Genomic DNA, 19906 nt, shown 5'->3' on the forward strand with positions numbered 1-19906 from the left:
TATTTATTGTGTTATAATGTTGATCTCCTCTGCTTCCAGTAGGTGGTGGTAAAACTGTTTTATTCATTATCATCTGGATAGATTAAACAAAAAGATAAAACTTTAGAAATTAAGGGTGGCAATTGAATTCAATCTAATTTAAATTCTCTTCCCTCATCAAACCATGTTCGTAATAGTTTGTTTTTTTAATTTATTTATTATTTTTGGCTGTGTTGGGTCTTCGTTTCTGTTCGAGGGCTTTCTCTAGTTGTGGCGAGCGGGGGCCACTCTTCATCGTGGTGCGCGGGCCTCTCACTGTCACGGCCTCTTGCTGCAGAGCACAGGCTCCAGACGCGCAGGCTCAGTAGTTGTGGCTCATGGGCCCAGTTGCTCCACGGCATGTGGGATCTTCCCAGACCAGGGCTCGAACCCGTGTCCCCTGCATTGGCAGGCAGATTCCCAACCACTGTGCCACCAGGGAAGCCCCCGTAATAGTTTTGATGTTAGCCTGGTCACTAATTAGTTTCTCAGTTTATATAGATTTATGTGGTTTTTATAGGTAATAATAGCAATTCATTTTAATGTTTATATTTTAGTTTATTCGACTTGAATCAACGTTTAAGGAATCACGTGCTGCTGAAGACAGAAAAAGAAAATCAGTCGTAAGTATATCAATAGTGTGCTTCAGAATATTTACTTTTAAAGAGCCATGTATCAGGAAAAGTACTATATTCAAAAGTAGATCAGATTATATCTGTCAACTTTTGGTTATGTTTTATTTCATGTAGAAATAAGCATTTGCATATAGGAAAGAAAGTTTTCACTTGTATGTAATTCTGTTTTTAGGATGCCATTGGAGGAGAATGTATGCCTATTCCAACTATTGATACATCACGCAAAAAGGTAATAGATAGTCTTATTTGTTATGAAATACACAGGTAAAAATTCATAGGTAATCTGCAGGTACAAAAAGCTTACTAAGAAGAGCCTAGCACGGGGTGAGGAAAAGAGTACTAAGATTTTGTCCCTGTCCTCAAAGACCAGCAGTATAGTTGGAAGTTGGGTTGGAAATAGCAAACAAAGTGTATGATCCTAAATGTATGTACCTCAAAAGTCTAGAAAAGAGGGAGTCGTTTAAGACTTCACGATTTATGCAGGTTATGTTCAACCTTTGTTTTTATTTATTTTTAAAGAAGCAGTTTAGTGTTCAGCACAATAATTTCTTACCAACACCTGATAGTCTTTTGTTGTACACCACTGCTTACTGACAAAATTTAGGTTTGATAGTTGGGGACCATAGTTACTAATATTTTGGAGGAACCAAATATACTGGTATACAGAGTAAGTACCTTTAAAACATGAGCTAAAGAGCCCCTAAATCTCAATTTAGAAATTTATTTTCAAAGGATTACCATTTAAGCTAATAATATTATAGGTGCTCAAAAAAAATCAGCCTTGTGTAAATCAGAAAAAGCCCTTCTTTGAGAGGTTACAGTAAACAAAATGGCTTATTTTTCACCCCCCATTAAATAATAAAGTGTTCCTCATCACAGTCAACTGTCAGCCTGCCAGGTTCCCCAGGATGTATTGGCAATTCTAAAGCAAAATAGAAAATGTCCTCATACTTTCTATTGGTTGTAGAATTTATAAAATTTCTTTTAACGTAAGAGTGGGTTACAAAAAGAAGAGGTGTATAATTATATTATGTATGGTAATGGAAAAAAAAATTTGAGATGGGTATTAAAGTGTGAAAGTGTGAAATGACATGTCTGGGTTTTGCTTTAAAAGATTTCAAGTATGAAGGGTAAGGGGCATAAACCAAACAAATGTGGCAAAATTTTAATAATGTGAGTCTTCATTGTGGCATCTAAGTCTTCATTGTGGCATTTAAGTCTTCATTGTCCTTCCTATTCTCTACTTCTATGCACGTCTGAAATTTTTCATGTTTTTTTTTTTTTGAATGGATGTGCATATGATATAAGTTGTTTAGCCAAGGTAACACGCGAGGAGAATTAATTCTTGCAGTCATCTCTTGACAAGAAGCTGATATTGCTGTTTCTGTCAGACAACTATCTGTATTTTAGGCTTCTGTCTTTGTTTCTCAGTCTTAGACTTTGCCTTCATTATATAATAATCTTTAGTGTCTTCAAAAGCCCTCATATAGATGTCCCTGAATTTTACCATCACTGAAGTTACCTACCCTGACTACAAAGTTGGTTTTCCAAAAAACTTAATTATCTCACAAGTTGGGTTATTCTTTTGCATGAATGTATTACAGAAACTAATTGAAGGATATAACTGGATATCAAGTTTTCCTCTGTATCACACACTCATTTTTTCACCTTGCACCCCAAGAATTTCCTATTTAGTGACCACGCTCTTCAGCTATTTCTCTTTAACATTGCCTGAGTCTGAGGAGGACTTCGTTCTTTATGCATTTCTCAGTCTAGAAGTGGCAACTGATTAAACAAAGTCCTCTTTCCTATTCATACAGTCCTCCCACTTCTACCCTTTCCCTATCCCTCTGCTTTTCACCTGTTTAAAAAAAATAATAAGTCCCCAAAACAAGGGGAATTGAACATAGGGAAAAAATATTCAACACATACTTGAGTGTTTAGGAACTTAAAGCATTTGGAAAAAACGCAGAGTTTTGAGACTGATTTACTCGTTGGACCTTTATAATGTGTATTTGTTTTTCCTACTTTGTATTTCTTTCTAACAGAGACTGCCCAGTAAAGAACTACCAGATTCATCATCTCCAGTTCCAGCAAATAACATCCGTGTCATCAAAAATTCCATTCGACTGACCCTAAATCGGTAAAAGCAGTGCCTCCTTACTTAAGTGAATATGCAATCATTTAGTGGCATAGATGCAGCCACTCTTTTTAAGATAGAGGTGGCTGTCATACATAAAATAAGGTGAAAGTTACAGTCATCGGCCTAACAACCTTGAAGTGGTTTTTTGAACTCTCACACTTTGACCTGCAGATGCTGTAGCATTCTCTCATTGATTGCTACATACAATTCTCTGAGGATCACCTGCTATCAAATTATCATCTGCAATATTATGGCTTTGCGTTGGAGGTTTTACTGCCTTAACTTTCGATGCTTATTTCTCTGTTGTGGGAACCAGTTCTTGGCTCTCTGGACACTGATAAAACAAGTCCTGAACACCGCCCCCCTCTTCTTTTTAAGTCTTACGTTGTAATCATTGTATAGAACTAAAAAAGTTGAAAACAAAACAAAACAAAAAATGTAATAATTTTCCAAATGTTAACACATTTACTTTAGCATTGAAGCCACTTTGTGAAACCTGAGATAAATGAATGTGAGGTATCTTCTCTGCTTTCCTCATTTGTGTAGATGTACTTATTGTCTGTTCTGTTGATTTAAATTATTTTTTCTCAGATTGGCACACGGAATATTTAAATTTTTATTGTGCCTTTCTATCCAAATGTTGCATAGTTACCAGGGAGGATTAGTCCAGTGATTACGTAAGAGTTGGGCACCATAAATTCTCTATATTTTGCCTCCTATGGAGGCCTTTGAAATGCATCTTTATTAAGAATCAAAATATGACCAGGATACTGAAAGTCAGTATATGAACGGTGAAATTGTTACATATCCTATCTCATGCCATTCTTGTTAGTTGACTGGTATTTTTTACTGAGGAGCAACTCATTCCGGCATCAACAGTAAGATGCCTTTAAGTATGGCAAACTTGTATTTTTGAAGTGTACGATTAACTTGGCATGATACTTCCTGACCATTACTTACCGCCACAACTTCAAACAAACAGTTCCTTCGTGGACTAGGCATGCAGAAATGAGCAGTGGATTTTACTGAAACCTAAAGGCATTTTTGAATGACATTGTTACCAACCATTAATTGGCTCAGGACCTTTGTAATTTTTATTTAAATATATGAGTTGTCTTTTTTTACACTGCTTTTTTCAGTGCATTTCTTAATATTTTTTAAGTTTCATGAATGCATGCTCCATTTATTAAAATCCATAACCATGTAATTCTTCTTGTAATATGTTGATTCAGTGTTTTGTAAATGAAGTCGTATGTATTTTCAGAGTATTTTTGTATGTACTGTAAGATACCATCATCTTTTCAAAGAGAATACTTTAAAACCTTTACTGTCTCTCTTTAGTCTAATTTTTTAAATATGGATTATGCTTGAATTACTCTTAAAACGAAAATGTATAGATTACACAGCCAGGAATGTTGGTATATATTACCTTCTTCAGCTTTCACTCACCATTTAGTAGGTCCAGTAGGAAAAACACAAAATGGTACATTTGAATACTGCAGGGAAAATTCTTGGTTATATAGTTTATAGGGCTCATGGGATGCCATTTAGCCAGTGGAGTAATAGTCCATTTTCTCTTGCAAGCCCTTTACCATTGAGTTGAAATACTTGAATTCTGATTTTCAGAGAGCAGGATCCTTCTTTTCCCACTCCTGTTCCTGACCCCTACATCTCTGAAATGGAAATTCTAGTGTTTGTTTAACTTTTACAAAGGAAGACTTCTTAGAAGTAAAGAAGAGCAAGGGGAAAACAATGGTTGTTCCATTATTCACTTTTTATATAGCAAAAGACGAGAATGAAATCCCATAACCAAGTTGTAGCTTCCTTGGCAAAGCTGTTCTCTTAGTTGACCCTTTTTCTTTATTCAAGTATTTTGAGATTTGTTCTATAAATACTCTATTTGAGCAAAAGTGAATGATTATGAAAGGACTGAATAACTGTCACCTGACTTAAAACATTGATTGATTGATTGAAAACTTCTTTAATAAGGACTTTAAGAATTCCCCATACGTACATCCATGTTTACCCTATCATATAAACCGATTCCTTGGAGTAACTAGTGGAGTTCGTCTTTAATAAGAAAGCAACAGGCCTAACCTTTGTACTGTAGTATAGTCATTCCTCCTCTTGTTTTAATGGTCCATTTGACATGGGGTTAAGACATAGCCAAGAGTTTAACATTAGACTTCTCAAAGATAGCATTCTTCAACCTGTTTGGTAACTGGGGAGTTGATGAGGTGCTTTTGAGATAGCGGGTTTGGTCAGAAATGAAGTGTTTTCTATCCTGAACAGTAGGTAGAACGTTGAGTACAGTTGACCCTTGAACAACACAGATTTGAACTACATGGGTCCACTTATATGTGGATTTTTTTCAATAAATATAGTACTTGTATTTTCATTTCACAGAACTTTAATTAATTAATTATAGGGGAAAGTTTGATTGAGATCACAATATGTGGAATCAGAAGAACTAGGGTTTGAGTCCTGATTCGATCCAGACTGTTTCAGCTTCCTGCCCTTGGGTGAGTCATGTATCAATTCCTTTGTTTTTTGAAGCAGAGATAGCGGTACAAGTGTTTTCAACTGGGGTAAGTGGGTCGGTGCCCCTAACTCCTGCATTGTTCAAGGGTCAACTGTACATTTTGTTACCATGGTAGGAGACCTCCATTGTAAGGGTTCCAAGTAAGTAAGAGGGAATGGTCTGCAGTTATGTGCTATGTTCAGAGGCACTAGGTAGATGCATTTGATTTCAAAGTGTAGAGACTATACCTAGAAATATAACTAGAAATATATTTTATAAAGTCAAATAACCTGTTCTTCAGTATGTAGACACATGTTCATTTTCAGAAGGGTATTTTAATCTCATTTTTCAGTGACTGGCTCTAAAGAATAATATATCAATGAAACAATTATCTGCTAGTTTAAACCTTAGGGACTTAACTAATTTGAGAGACAGGATAAATGGCTTAAAACCTTGTAAAATTGGGGCAAGAGGATTTTATAAGACTATGCTTACAATAAGAGTTTTTGTCTTAAGGCAGCAATTTAGTAACATCATTAAAATGCTTACTGTCCTATATAGTTGCAGTGAAGTGAAGTGAAGATGGGCAATGTTGAAATGGGCTAAACTTATTTTCCACTGTGTCCCACAGCTTTGAAATAGAAATTCCTAACCTGCGGATCATGGACTGTAGCGAATCCCTTGCAAATGTATATAAGAAGTTTTTGTTCATATGCATTTTTCTGAGGGCAAGTTCGTAATTTCATCAGCTTCTCAAAGTGGTCATGACCCTTAAAAAAAAGTTAGGAACCACAGCTTTTCAGGATTGAATAATCCCAAACTCTTTGCAATTTTCTTCTTAAGATTTTTCTGTGGTGTATTTCTGAAAATGTACTGTGGCTCTTAACTAGTAAAGTGGGCTAATGCAGGACGCTGGAACACTGAATTTCTCTCCAAGTTTCTTTATATATCTCCGATGAAACTTCATCAGTATTTAGAAAAAGGTGTATGATTAGATTTATGTGTGTTCAGTTAACTTAGATTCATTAACAGGGTCAAACTTAAGTTCAACAAATTTCAACCTAAGAATGATCAGAGTAGAATAGCTTAGAATAATGATTAGAAATGGTAAAAAATAGGATTTATCATTAAAGATCCTAATCCTTTGATTTTGGTAGCCTTAAATTTCTTATTTCTCCATGTTTGTGGTTCAGACCAGAACAGACTGAACAGACCAATAAATAGAACTTCACTGTAAAAAAAATTTTTTTTAATAAATAAAATTGTGTGCATATTTAAATCAATAACTACCTATTAAATCTTCCAAAGCTTAGAATTTAGGTCATGATAATAGTGATGAATATAGTGCAAGTGGTGGAAGAAAACTGGTCTCAATAATGGTAACTATTTCCTTAGGATTTTTTAAAAGAATTGTACAAGGTCAGATCCTTCCCAAATTTCCCATTTTTTCTGGAATAATTTTATATTTGAAGTAGTTGAACATAAGATTATCATCAGGCTTGCTATAATTTTTAACGTATTGCTGCATTTTTAGCAAGGACCCACGTAATTACCTTAAAAAGTGCTTAGGATATCTTTGAGGTAAACGGTGCTACATCACTTCACAGTATTGTGTAAAAATGAATGCAGCTCCTGTTCCTTTTTAGCTAGCTGTTTGTGTAGTTCATATTAATTTTTCCTGCCTCTTATTTGGATTGTCTTAATTTCTTAGTTGTACACACGAGCCTCATTATCTGTCTGGAATAAGTAATCAAATAAACTTGCTTTGATAAATAGGTGTTGATGATTGACTGATATTATTCGGGAGTAACTTAAAAGTACCAGACGTCTTTAACTTATTTTTCAAACTGACAGCCAATTCGGTCCTTCACCACTCAGAGTCTTGGGCAGGTAGTGGTATCCACAACCTGCTTAACATAAAAGCAAAGTTCATACTCAATTTGCCTTACACAGAATATCTGATTAAACATTAGCAAGCAGTAGCATCTGCCTCAAGTGTTGAGGGCAAAATTCTATCACCCTGTGGTCAACATCAGGCAACCAGAATTCTCTACTAATGGCTGGACAGAAGTGCATTTAGCAATCAGATCTTGGGTACTGTCCACAGAAGTACAAGCTACAGAGCTTGTCACATTCTTGTTAATGACTTGTTTTTAGCCTGTCCACCTATCTTAAATCAGGTACTGAATTCACAAATAAGAACCTGCCTCTACATCAAGATTATTAGCAAGCCACTCATGGCACCAGTGGAAACACACTTGACATTTATTAAGCTAATTAGCAAAGCCTCCTGTATTGAGTGAGCTGTGGATAACAGAAGGGCTTCTAATAGTCACTTGTGAAGTACACTGATTGGAATGCCAGCTGACCATCCCTGGGGTGTGAATTTCTGATTAGGGCAACTCACTGCTCCTAGGATATAACTTTAACAATTATCACACTATGCTGAATGTGTTAAATTAACATCATAACAGGTTCTTTGTGGATCTGAATGCATTAAGCTATTAAGGGCAAGATAGAATTTGATGCTTTTAAAGCACATGTTCTAAAAACTATCTTTCAAACCATATCCAGCCAAACTTATTACTTATTAGTCCTTAAAAAGACACACTTCTAAACCCTTCCTTTCCAATCTCTGATTACTGACATTTTGAGCCTAATGGCCACATAAAGCCTTCCATGATAACCTGGTCAGAATCAGTCATCCTACCTTCCCAACATGTTACCTGTGACTTTCCAACGTTTCAGTTACTCTAACTTGCATAATGTTCCCTTTACATATTTGCTTTCCCCTGAGAGGTTGTAAGTTGAGAGTATGAACCTATATCCAAGAATCTTTATGTAGTGGGTACCCAGAAAATACTGAAGAAGAAAATGTGTGAGGGACTTCCCTGGCGGTCCAATGGTTAAGACTCCGCGCTTCCACTGCAGGGGGGCATGGGTTCCATCCCTGGTCAGGGAACTAAGATCCCACATGCCGTGCAGTGTGGCCAAAAATAAATAAATTTTTTTAAATGCATGAGTCCTGTTTTGTTGGTTGGTTTTGATTTTGTTCTTTTTAGTCTGAAGAGGGTTATCTAGAAGAGAGACCTGATGAAGGAACAGAAGCAAACAAAACTTAGTGAAAATCATTAAGGCACGTTTCTTTTTCACTGAGAAGATCATTAAGATGCATTTTTCCAACTTTTTCAACTGTAACACTTAGTTTAAAACATTTTATATTGCAAGCCAGCACATGTATATATACATACATGAAGGTGTGTGTATATATAATTTATATATGTATATACACACATAGGTAATTAAAACATGTTTCACAAAATGCTTTCCTACTATGCAAGATGCAGGTTGATATTTTAAGAGCGAGCTGTGATCTCACTAAGGTGATTTCACAGCCTCTCCTGAGTTGTGACCTACAATTTGAAATACACTACATTAGAAGTTCTCTTCCCAAAAGTTCATTTCAAACTTGGATCATCTTTCTTTATTCAGCCTGTCTGTTTTAGGATGCAAACTGTTACAGCAAATAGTACTGAAAGGCTAGTAGGGTGAAGCATGGGGGAGAAGTAGATGAGGTATATAGCTAGCTACTCCTTTCTCCCAAGGAAGAATGTTACCCAAAAGACTTAACATCTTTGCATCAACTGACAATAAAGGGAAAAAAATCATGAAAGCCAAAAAATCAGCAAACGGCAAGAATTGGGACATTTGGATGGTATTTATTTTAGTATTGGTTAGTTGACCTCAGCTGGCCAAGGGGTGTCATCAATCCCGGGAGGGTGGACTGGGGATGGACTGAAGAATGACAGGCTTAACTTATTAACCAAGAGTCGCTAGAGTGAAATGTATAAATTTCTCATTTAGAAAATTCTATTGTACACACACAGCTCTCATATAATATCCCAACATGGTCCAGGAACTCAAGGATACCAGAGAATTGGGGTCCAATAGTAAAAGTATTACTATCTCCTGCGGAATTCTAGACCATAATTATAAATGTTTAACATTTCCTAAGCAGTTAGGATGTGCCTTTTAAAACATTATAGCACTTAATCTTTACAATGATCCTAATAAGGTAGCACTGTTGTCCTTATTTTACAAATGAGGAAATTGAGACTTAAAGAGTTTATGTGACCAGCTCCAAATTGCGTAACTATTAGCTGGCAGACTCAGGAAGTATTATGATTCAAAGTATAGCGCTCAATCATATCTCCCATTTATGAAAGAACTTACATGGAGGTGTGGATCAAATTCCTGCCACCCTGCATTCTTCTGTGGAGTCTGGAACTTTTGAGGGAAGGCTGGCCAGCAGCAGCAACAGTCATTTGTGCCAGGCTGCAGGGGGCACTGTGGCCTCCTGCAGGGAGCCCAGGGCTAAGACTCAGGAAAGCCCAGTTCTGCCCAGGCTCTGCCACTTACATCTGTGTACCTTCAACAGACATTCAACCCCCCTGTGCTTTGCTTTCTCCCACCTGAAACACTTGCCCTTCAAACCTCATGGGGAAGCTGTGACATGAAAATATTCCAAAAGATTGGCAGGTTCTACAAATAGGATGGACAAACAGACTGTTAATCTCCCAGAATAACAGCTGTGTAGCATTCTTTAGCCATCAGTCTAAGAGCAGGAAGAAAAGGGATCCAGGAGGAATATCGCCAAGAAAAGAAAAGTAAAAATGAAGTTTTACTTGATACGCTTGATCATAGTGAGAGGATATTAACACTTCTGTCAGCGTTTGAGAACAACCAAATAATTTTTTAAATGACACATCTTAGTTTCAGTGAAACTATATAAAAGGAAATATATCCTTTATATTATATATATATATTATATATAAAGGTATATAAAAAGGAAATATATCCACAGTATATCACATGGCTCAGCTATAAACATTCATATAGTCATAATAATGTAAGTAGAGAATACTGAACTAGCCCCAAATTATACCTATACTGAGAAGGGGTGGCAGAGGGCGGGGGGGAGAATAGGGTGTAAGAGAGTAAAATCCTCACCTTCAGTGGTAGTAAGTAGAAAATATCTAAAACCAAAAAGTGTAGAATAGTGTAAGCATGTTATTTAGAAATAATAGAAAAATAAATAGTAACTAGGAATAAATAATAGGAGAAAAGTCTTAAAGACTTGAAAATAAATGGCTCTAGGGAGCAGAAATCAGGACTGAGGAAGAGGAAGGGAGAAGATGACTTTTTGTTGTTTTTTAAGAAGAGTTGTAGAACTTTTTGCCTTTTAAACTAGTATTTCCACTGTCTCTAACCAGTATGCAGTCAGAGAATGTTGTAGACTTTGGAACAGATAGATCTTGGCTCCAACTCGTACTGCTTGTGAGACCTTGGGTTCCAGGTTCCTAACCTGAAAAGTGAGACTATCAATACCTGTTTCACCAGTGAAGCATCGAGAAGTGGTTTAGAAGCTCTGCAGTCAGACAGCCTCGGCTCAGACTCCAGCTCCGACTGACTGACAGAAGTTGTGAAAATTCCTTACTTTCTCTGTGCCTCGGTTTTCTCTTCTGAAAATGGTGGTTATGATAACAGAACCTACCTCAAAGAGTTGCTAAATGGATTAAAAGAGAGATCCAGAAGCTCCTGGCACATAGTGAAGTTCAATGAATAACTGAGGCGTTAGACGTTTACACAAAACAGTGCATCAGGCACTATGCATGGTGCTTGACCCTGAATGGGCATCCACTTCTCCTAAACACACATCCAAAGAATCAGGGAAGAAGCCAGCGCTGGTCTCCCCAGCCAGACTGAAGTACTAGATCTCTACCTCCCATGCAATGATGTGAAGATAAGTGGTCCCTGCCCTGCCACCAAGCCCCTCTCTAAACATACTTCCTGGAAGAGTTGTTTTATTTGGAGAAAGTATGTAAGACTCATTTAATTCTTACAGAGTTTCACTGGCTTGTTCTTTGGTCTGCTTAAATGTTACAACTGGTTAGGCTGAGATGAGAATGCCTATCAAGGCCGTTTGTGCCAGCCAGGTCTCACGGAGCGCCTAGCAGGGCAGCTGCACCACCAACGTGCAGTAGACGCTCTCTGGCTTAAACAAGCATCCTCTGATTTCAGGTGAGCCTACACCTGTGAAACCTGCCCACGCATGGAGAGATGGCCACAGGAATGATCCAAAGCCACACCCGTCCCCAGACATACCTATACCTCTTTACTCCCGCCTCTCCTGGGAGTGAGACAAGACTGACCCAGCTCCAAGTCACTTCCTGCCAGGGCTTCACGGCAATTCAAAGAACATCTAAGTGCAGGTTCTTTCCAAATAGATTGGTTTCTTGAAACTCACAAGAAGTCAAACATCAGAAAAGAGGGGATTTCTGAAAGCCACCCACTAGGATGGCAACTGGTCCTTGGTAGTTTCAAATATTAAGAAAAGAAAAACAAATCGGCGTTGATTAGGCAGTATCTAATCTCCCTGAGCACAGGAAGTGAAGACGATTGAGCCTGATTTGCAGGAGGCCCTGAGGGTGTACAAAGCAGCCACTCCTCTAGCAAAGCCCACTCACGGTCTGCAGAGACACCTGCTTTTCCTGCCCCCAGCTGAGCACACCAGAGGGAAAGCACCATTAAATTCCCTGTGAGCTCGGGGCCCCTTAACTGCACCAAGGTCACCAGGTGAAGGGGATGGGGAAGGAGGGAAGAAAGGATGAGATCAGTTTGACAGGCTAAGTTGATGGGGTCAGTGGGAGACAAGAGCCATGAAGCCATTCATTCCACAAATGTTTATGGAGCCCCCAACGTTCACCAGGCATTGACGTAGCCACCCGGGACACAAACAAGAATGAAACTTGTCCCTGCACTGAAGGACCCCCTAAGACTGGTAGGAAGCTGACTGACGTCTTGGTTCTGCCACACCATGGGAGCACAGCAGAGGGACCCCTTACTTCTGCTTTGGTCAGGGATGGTGCTAGGGAAGAACAACCTTAGGGTTGAAAGTTGTAGAACAATTAGGAGATTTCCAGGCAGACAAACAGTTGGGGGAGGTGGGAAGGCGAAAGGCAATGCAGAGGAAACCACATGTGCAAAGGATGGAGGTTCTGGAAATTAGATGGTGTAGTAGGGCTGTGTGAAAGGAGTACTGGATGCATTTGGGGAAAAGGTGTTAAGAAGAGGCTAGAAATGTTGGCAGAGTCCCAATACCTGTGCATGGGAGAGGGAGAGAAAGAGGCAGGGAGACGGTGAGTTTCCTGCCATGGTCTAGCTAAGAAATGGGGAGAGCAGAAACCACAACAGCAGAGAGGGGACATATTTCAAGAGGTTTCTGGGGGTAGAATGGATGGGATCTGCTGACAAACTGGATTAGGGAAAGAGTAGAGGATAGTTCCCACTTCCTTGGGTTGGAAGATATTTTTCTGTCATTAATTCCGAGAACACAGGGGCAGTGTTGGGGTAAGAGGGTCATGAATTCAGATTTGGCAGTGTCAAATTTGAGCTGCCTCAAGCTCACCCTTATGGAGATGTGCAGTAGAGAGTGGGAAGTACAGACATACCTCATTTTATTGCACTTTGCAGATACTGTAATTTTTACAAATTGAAGGTTTGTGGCAACCCTTCATTGAGCAAGTCTATCAGCACCATTTTTCCAACAACATTTTCTCACTTCCTGTCTCTGTCTCACATTTTAGTAATTCTCACAATATTTCAAACCCTCCACCCGCAAAAAGATTACAACTCGCTGAAGGCTCAGATGGTGGTTAGCGTATTTTAGCAAAAAGTGTTTTAAAAATTAAGGCATGTACTTTTCTTAGACATAATACTATTGCACACTTAACAAACTAGAATATAAACATACCTTTTATATGCACTGGGAAACCAAAAAAATTTTGTGTGACTCACTTTATTGCAGTGGTCTGGAACTGGACCCGCAATACCTCCGAGGTGTGCCTGTACTGGTCTGGAGTCCAGGAGAGAGGTCTTGGCTGGAGGTTCAGATTTCACAGTTTGGCAGGGTTGGCTTTACAGACACTTTTTAGTGGGGAACTACCTCATGAGAGGGGTTCTCCTACTAGAGAAACAGAGGGGACAGCTTATCTGATTGGTCATCTTGGGGAAGGAACTAAGCAAGCGCAGCCAGGTCCTGGGGGCTCACCCACTCTGGATCTATCCTGCTGTGTGCTGAGTGGTTCCCTGGGACTGCAGTGGGTGGTCTGTAGAGAGTGAGCCACTTGAAGCAGACCCAAAGCTATGGTCTCCAATCAGCATTTTCAGTAATAAAGCGAACGTTTTGATCTCCATCTGTCTTCTACAAACTCATGAGGGAGAAGGTGTTATTTATTGAAACCACTGCCAAACTCCCAACACTACTAGTGTATGTTTTGTTTGCTGTACTTTTCTCTCCTCTGCATTCCAAGCAGGTGGTCAGGCCTGTTAGTGGAAATATCTTTCCTAAGATGTTTTAGCAGGGTGAGAAAGCAATCATTGGTAGCCTGTGCATGGTGTTCCTGGGGCCAGGGCTTTGAGGGCTGCAAGAGGAGACAGAAGAGATTCGACCCTGGACTGGGAAGAGGGAAAATATCAGAAGGTCCCCGAGGACTGGGGTCTGGATGCTGCTCTGTGTCAACTTGCCAGGGAGGTGACAAGTCCTCAATGAGGGCAGCTGATCAGTGCAGTTGGAAAGGCTGGACCCCAGGCCCAGGAGCTCTCACTTTACCAAGGATTCCTTTGCTCCAAGCAGCAAGGCCACTGGCCCTGAGGAACCATGGGCCCAGACCAGGGAACATCTCAGCAGTTATCAGCCAGAACCAAAGACCAATGGCTTTGCCTAGAGGGGCCTCCCAGGAGGAGCTGACCTTGGCACACCCCTGGGTGGAAGGGGGGGACGTTTACCGAGATTAATTTCCTGCCAGCACAGTAGAATCGGGGCTCACTGTCAGACTGAAGTTGATTTAAACAAAGTCAAGAAGTGTATTTCCTTCACTTCAGAGTTGGAAGACTAAGATTCACAGCTCTGACAGTAGTTATCAGAACACAGAGGTGCTGGGAGTACTGAATGCGGGGTTCAGAGGGAGTGAAGCCAGGGAGTGTGGGCAAAAGCCTGGACAATCTCAGATTTAGGGGTAAGTGAAGAAATAAGGGGCTGAAAAAGCAAAATCAGCAAGGCAAGAGATGCTAAAGAGAAGAGTTAATAGCATTAAATACTGCACAAGTCCACTAAGACTAGGACTGAAATGTAGCCATGTGATCTGGCATTTAGGATGACCTTAGCGGAGCAGCGCTGTGGAGGTGGACTTGAATGCAAGGAATAAAGGTCACATTCTCAAAAGAGCAGCAGGGGAAGAAGGGAGAATCAGGGGTCATAGATCGAAGTGGAGGGAAGGTTTATTTTTAACTTAAGAGATTTCTGAAGGTGCCTTAAGTTTGAGGAGAAGAAGCCAATGGAACAATTGTGGATACTTGATAGCGCTGGATCCAGAGGACAGGAACATTTGCACATGTTGAGGAACGAGCCCAAGCAGGGAATAGGAATATGGAAAGGAAGGCAGAAGGTAGTAGACAGCTTCTAAGATGGCCCTCAGTGATCTCTGCCTCCTGGTATTCATGCCCTTGTGTAATCCCCTACCCTTAAGTGAGGGCTGGACTTACTGACTCACTTCTAACAAACAGAATGCAGTAGAAGTGATGGTAAACTGCCACTTCTTTTTTTTTTTTTTTTAATATTTATTTATTTATTTATTTATTTAGGTTGCACTGGGTCTTAGTTGTGGCAGGTGGGCTCCTTAGTTGCGGCTTGAGGGTTCCTTAGTTGCGGCATGCAAACTCTTAGTTGCAGCATGCATGTGGGATCTAGTTCCTTGACCAGGGATCAAACCTGGGCCCCCTGCATTGGGAGCGCAGAGTCTTAACCACTGCGCCACCAGGGAAGTCCCAAGCCACTTCTGATATTAGGTTATAAGAGACTATGCCTTCCATCTTGGGCATTCTTGTCTTGCTGTCCCTTGGGTCACTCCCCCTGAGGGGAAATCAGCTGCCATGTGTAAGGCAGCCCTATGTAAAGGCCCATATCAGTGACCCTAGAAGAGGATCCTTCAGCACCAGCCAATAGCTTGATTGCACTCTTATGAGAGACCTTGAAGGAGAGGCACCCAACTAAAGCACAGCCAGAGTCCACAAACTATAAGATAATAAATGTTTGTTATTTTCAGCCACTAAGTTTTGAATGCAGCAATAGATAACTATTAAGAAGTAGATATGTTTGCATGCAGGGAAGGCAAACATTTGAGGGAGCATGTGCCTGAAAGCCTTCCATTTTTTGTGCTGAGAGCAAGTTGAAAAAAAGAACAAAGGTTTGGCATGGCTACATTGGAAGGTGGGAAATTTAGCTGGCTAAGGATGCGTGAAAGAATGGGCCAGTACTCTTAAGAGCCCAACTGAGATTGGTGATTAAAAAAAAGTTGAAGCTACTGCAATAAGCAGTTAAGGAATTGCTGTCCAGCTACCTTGACACCCTGCAATAGAAGAGAAAGAGGTTGTTGAAATGACCAGGATTGGGAGTTTATAAGATGATGAAGTAGAAAGCCAAAGAAGCATATCAGTTGGAGATGCTAGCAAGAGACGGGCTACAGTGATGGAGCCACAGGAGGGGAACAAGAGGTGGTGAGAAGGTCACAACTGGATGGATAGAAAATGGTAGGTAGCCTCAGTGAAGCTGAGAAGCTGGTTAATGGGCTTAAGAGTGAGAGGAACCAAAAGGCCCTAGGCCTGTGCTCAGAGGGGAGCAGTTCTGGGTGACCAGATGACTCAGGCTGTGCCCATGGGTGCAGGTTTCTTAAACAAGTGCCTTCTGCCAACTCCTCCAGTCTGATTCAAGCCAACCTGAGCTCCCTTCATCCCATCACCATGAACGCCATGCTTCAGCCACAAAGGACTCCTGTGGTTCTGTTCTTCTCATGTCGGCCTGGGTTGCCCTCCCTTCCACCCCCATCTTTCCCCAACAGATTCCTTTTCAACCCTCAAGCTCCAGCTCATGTCCTGCGTCCTAAGTGAGGTCCTCACAAATGTCTCCCATCTGAATTAATGCCTCCCTACCCCCAGCCCAGTTTTGCACCTATTACAGCCTTGAGTTTGCCATACGTTGTCATTAGGTTGATGGGGTCTTCTGTTTTCTCCACCGGAAGGTACATCCTTGGCGGGTAGACAGTGCGAGCCAGGATCTTTAGGTAGTTGGTGTTCCCAGAAGAGTGGCTGATTTGCAGTCAGTGCTTAGTACTGAACTGGATAAAGTAGTAAAATAATAAGGCTGAAGACACTGAGCGTACAGTAAGTCTTCCTGAGGAACTCTGAGATGAAAAAGGCAGCGGGAGAGAGCGCTTCCGTTCACCGTGCATCTGCCAACGCTCACAACAGCTGTGCCAGGGAGCTCTTCCAAGTTTGGAAAACTAAGGCTCAAAGGTTCAGACTTGGCCATCACTTGTCGCTTTACTCCTCCCTAGGGTCTCATCCAGTCTCCAGACTAAAATCCATCAATATGCTGATAACTCCCAGAATTCCTCTCCAGCCCAGAGTGTTCCCGGGCTGGACTCTAGACACAACTCGACTGCCTCTGCCACATCTCTAACAGGCCTCTCAAACGCACATGGTCACAGACTCCTGATTCCGCCGCAAAATGTGCTGCTCCCACAGCTGTCTTCTCCTAGTAAACGGTGACTCCGCTCTACCAGGTAGGACTAAAAATATCGACTCTTCTCTTTCACACACCCTCCCTCAGTGGTCCGATCGGCACTTCCTGTCAGCTCCACCACCCACGGGTGTCTACATTCAACCACCCACTCCCCTGCTTCCGGCACCTGCCACCTGGATTATTGCAAGCCGCTCTTTACCACCTGCCGGCTTCCCGCCTGCCCCCTTCAGCCCATTCTCGGCACAGCAGCAGAGAGGTTCTTTTCAAATGTAAATCCCATCTTTCCGCTCTCCCATTTAAAACCTTCCGCTAGCGCCCCATCTCAGATCCTCAGATGGCCTAACCAGGCCCTGCCTGATCCGGTCTCCTGTCAATCACTGCTCTGATTTTTTAAAATAGCTTTTTCAGATATAATTCACATAACATACAGCTTGCCTACAGTGCACACCGGTGCGGCTTTTAGCACATTCCCAGAGCTGTGCAGCCACCATCTCAATGAACATTACAACGCTTTCATCATTTCAAAAAGAAACTGCATCCCTAGCCATCACTGCCCCATCTTCCCCTCTCTCCCGGTCCCAGGCACCCGGCTTTCCGCCTCCATAGATTTCCCTTTTGTGGATATTGCCTTGAAATCTCTCTGCCTCCTGAAAGCCCCTTCTCCCCACCTCCTCCCTCTTCCTCTCCTACCCCACCCAACACCTTGGCCTCCTGGTGCTCCCTGAACACTCCCTTCTCAGGGCCTCTGCACTTCGGTTCCCTCCACCTGAACCCCACGGTCCCCAGATCACGGCCACACCTCATGTCTCCACTCAAATGCCACCTTCTCAGGGAAGGAAGCCTTCCCTGACCTCCATACAAAACAGCACTCCCATTATTCGCTTACCCCGCTCCTTACTTACATTCTCTGCGTCACGAATCATTATATATATGTAATTTATACAATATATATATAAAATTATATATGATATCAAGTATGCATATTTTTTTTCCTTTTTTAATTGCCTGTGTCCCCCTGCCACCCATGGAATATAAGCTCCAGAGGGAAGGGGTTACCACTTTTGTACCCTTAGTGCCTTGAACAGCACCTGAAATATACTCTATAAATATCGCCAAATGAACAGCAGAAACAGGACTTGAACATGAGTCTGCTGGACTCCAAAACCTATACCTTCAGTCATTGTACTCCGCTGATCTTAGAAAATGGGAAGGATTTGGACAGTGGCAAGAGGTAGAAAGGCCTAACGCCCACGCTCAGGGTGGTGGATGCTGAGGTACGTTGCCCAGGTCTCCCCTCCGGATGGGGTGTTCTTTGCCCCAGCTGCGGGGAGCGCTGGCAGCCGGCAGCTCACAGCTGCATCCTCAGGGCTGGCCCTGGCCTAAAGAGAGCCGCCTCCCTCAAGGCCACTCTGCCCCTTTCCAACGCAGCCTGTATCCAGTGGTCAAGGTGGGGTATAAAGCCTGCCCCGAGCTCCAACTGTAAAGGGCCCTCCTAGCTCCGGAGCTCCTTGTGACATCGGGTGAAGCCTTTGTTGGGACAGCATCAAAGTTCAACTTTTCCCTCTAACAATCCTGCTTCCTTTCCTCCTCCCACAGGCGTTGATCTTGAGTTCACTCCCCAATAAACTTTGTGCAGGCAAATCTCTGTTGCAGAGCCTACCTCCTGGGGAGCTCAACCTGGGATGCTCAGAATAAATCATCCAATGACTTTCCAGAAAGGTCAAAGGATCTTTGGGAAACTGGACACAGAACAAATAAGCTGGGCCTCTGAAAGCTATGCCAACAACCAGACGAGCCGGTCCTACCTGTGTTTGCATGAGCCAGGCTCATCACATCCCTTTTAACAGAATAACAAGGAAAGGAAGAGACTGTGGCGTGCGTGGCCCAGGACCACTGCCACAGCTCGGGGGCATCCCTCACGTGAAAGCAACTTCACTTCTTAGCCAAGCAGACCTCAGCTTGGGTCCCTGTCTGTGCCGTGACCTCACCCTGCTGAGCCAAATCTGCAGCAACTCATGAGTCATCGGGCTCAATCATAATTTCCTATTAGCTACGTACCCCGCCCCAAGGGACAGTGGTTATCTTCACCTCCCCCTTCTGGAGCCTGGCTGCTGAGTGGGAGAGAAGAGGGGAGGGGAAAAGGAGTCATCAAGAAACGACAACCCCAAGGGGGCAGCAATAGCCCTGCCTGAAGTCTAGAGAGGAACAGGCAAAATTACTAAAATCATACTTGCCTGTCAGCCTTTTAGTTGAATAAGAAATTAGAAGGTGGTCTCCTCTCTAGTGTGGGAGCAGCTTGAGGGCAGGCATCAGTTATCATAAGTAATAGTACAGCCATTCACAAGACCATGAGTCATCCTAAGGCCACTGCTCATGTAGAGACTGGGCCAAGCTCTGTTCTGAGCACTTGACATATATTCACTAGTTTCACCCTCTTAACAACGCTTTCAGGTAGGTGCCAATCTTATCACCCTCATTTTGCACGTGAGACTAAGTCACAGAAAGCTTAAGAAAGGGTAGGAAACTTACTAAGGCCACACAGGTTACAAGAGAGTTTGGCCACTGTACCTACCACACTACCGGTGTGTATAATTCAGGGCCGAAGGCAGTGCTGGGGTTTGGTGGGGTACACTGCCCCGGGGGCCCTTCTCACAGCTAACCACACACCCCTCAGGGGCAAGTAGGGGTGAGCGGCCCCCCAGAAACCTGGGTTAAAGAAAACATGGGTTAAGGAGAAGTACAGGGGCTTCCCTCCAAGCCCCCCTTCTTCCTGCCTAGGGTAGGGGCTGCGAACATCTCCCCATGCCTTGATTCACGGTGCCTGCTTTCTCTTTGATGCATTCATTCTTTCCAGATTTTTTTTTACTTTCTTTCCGTTTGCTCACAAGGGAAGGCCTGCTGGGGCGGAAACATCACGCTTGGGTGAAAGGAGAACAATGGGTGCTGGCGGC

At 42.1% G+C, this 19906-nt stretch overlaps 1 protein-coding gene and 1 long non-coding RNA gene across 3 annotated transcripts in view; one reads left to right on the plus strand and one right to left on the minus strand.

The window, feature by feature from the left end:
- The window catches only part of PAPOLG (poly(A) polymerase gamma), a 32559-nt gene extending 28567 nt beyond the window's left edge, over window positions 1-3992 (plus strand). For both annotated transcript variants that reach the window (XM_068564981.1, XM_068564982.1), the window contains 4 exons: window positions 576-641; window positions 826-882; window positions 2702-2796; window positions 2968-3992. In XM_068564981.1, the coding sequence (XP_068421082.1) occupies window positions 576-641; window positions 826-882; window positions 2702-2796; window positions 2968-3187 (438 nt within the window). In that variant the 3' untranslated portion in view covers window positions 3188-3992. The remainder of the gene's footprint in view (window positions 1-575; window positions 642-825; window positions 883-2701; window positions 2797-2967) is intronic.
- The window catches only part of LOC137777987 (uncharacterized), a 78829-nt gene that overhangs the window by 2748 nt on the left and 56175 nt on the right, over window positions 1-19906 (minus strand). The window lies entirely within an intron of this gene.

This window comes from Eschrichtius robustus, chromosome 15 (genome assembly GCF_028021215.1).
Source record: "Eschrichtius robustus isolate mEscRob2 chromosome 15, mEscRob2.pri, whole genome shotgun sequence".
Taxonomy (NCBI): Eukaryota; Metazoa; Chordata; class Mammalia; order Artiodactyla; family Eschrichtiidae; genus Eschrichtius; species Eschrichtius robustus.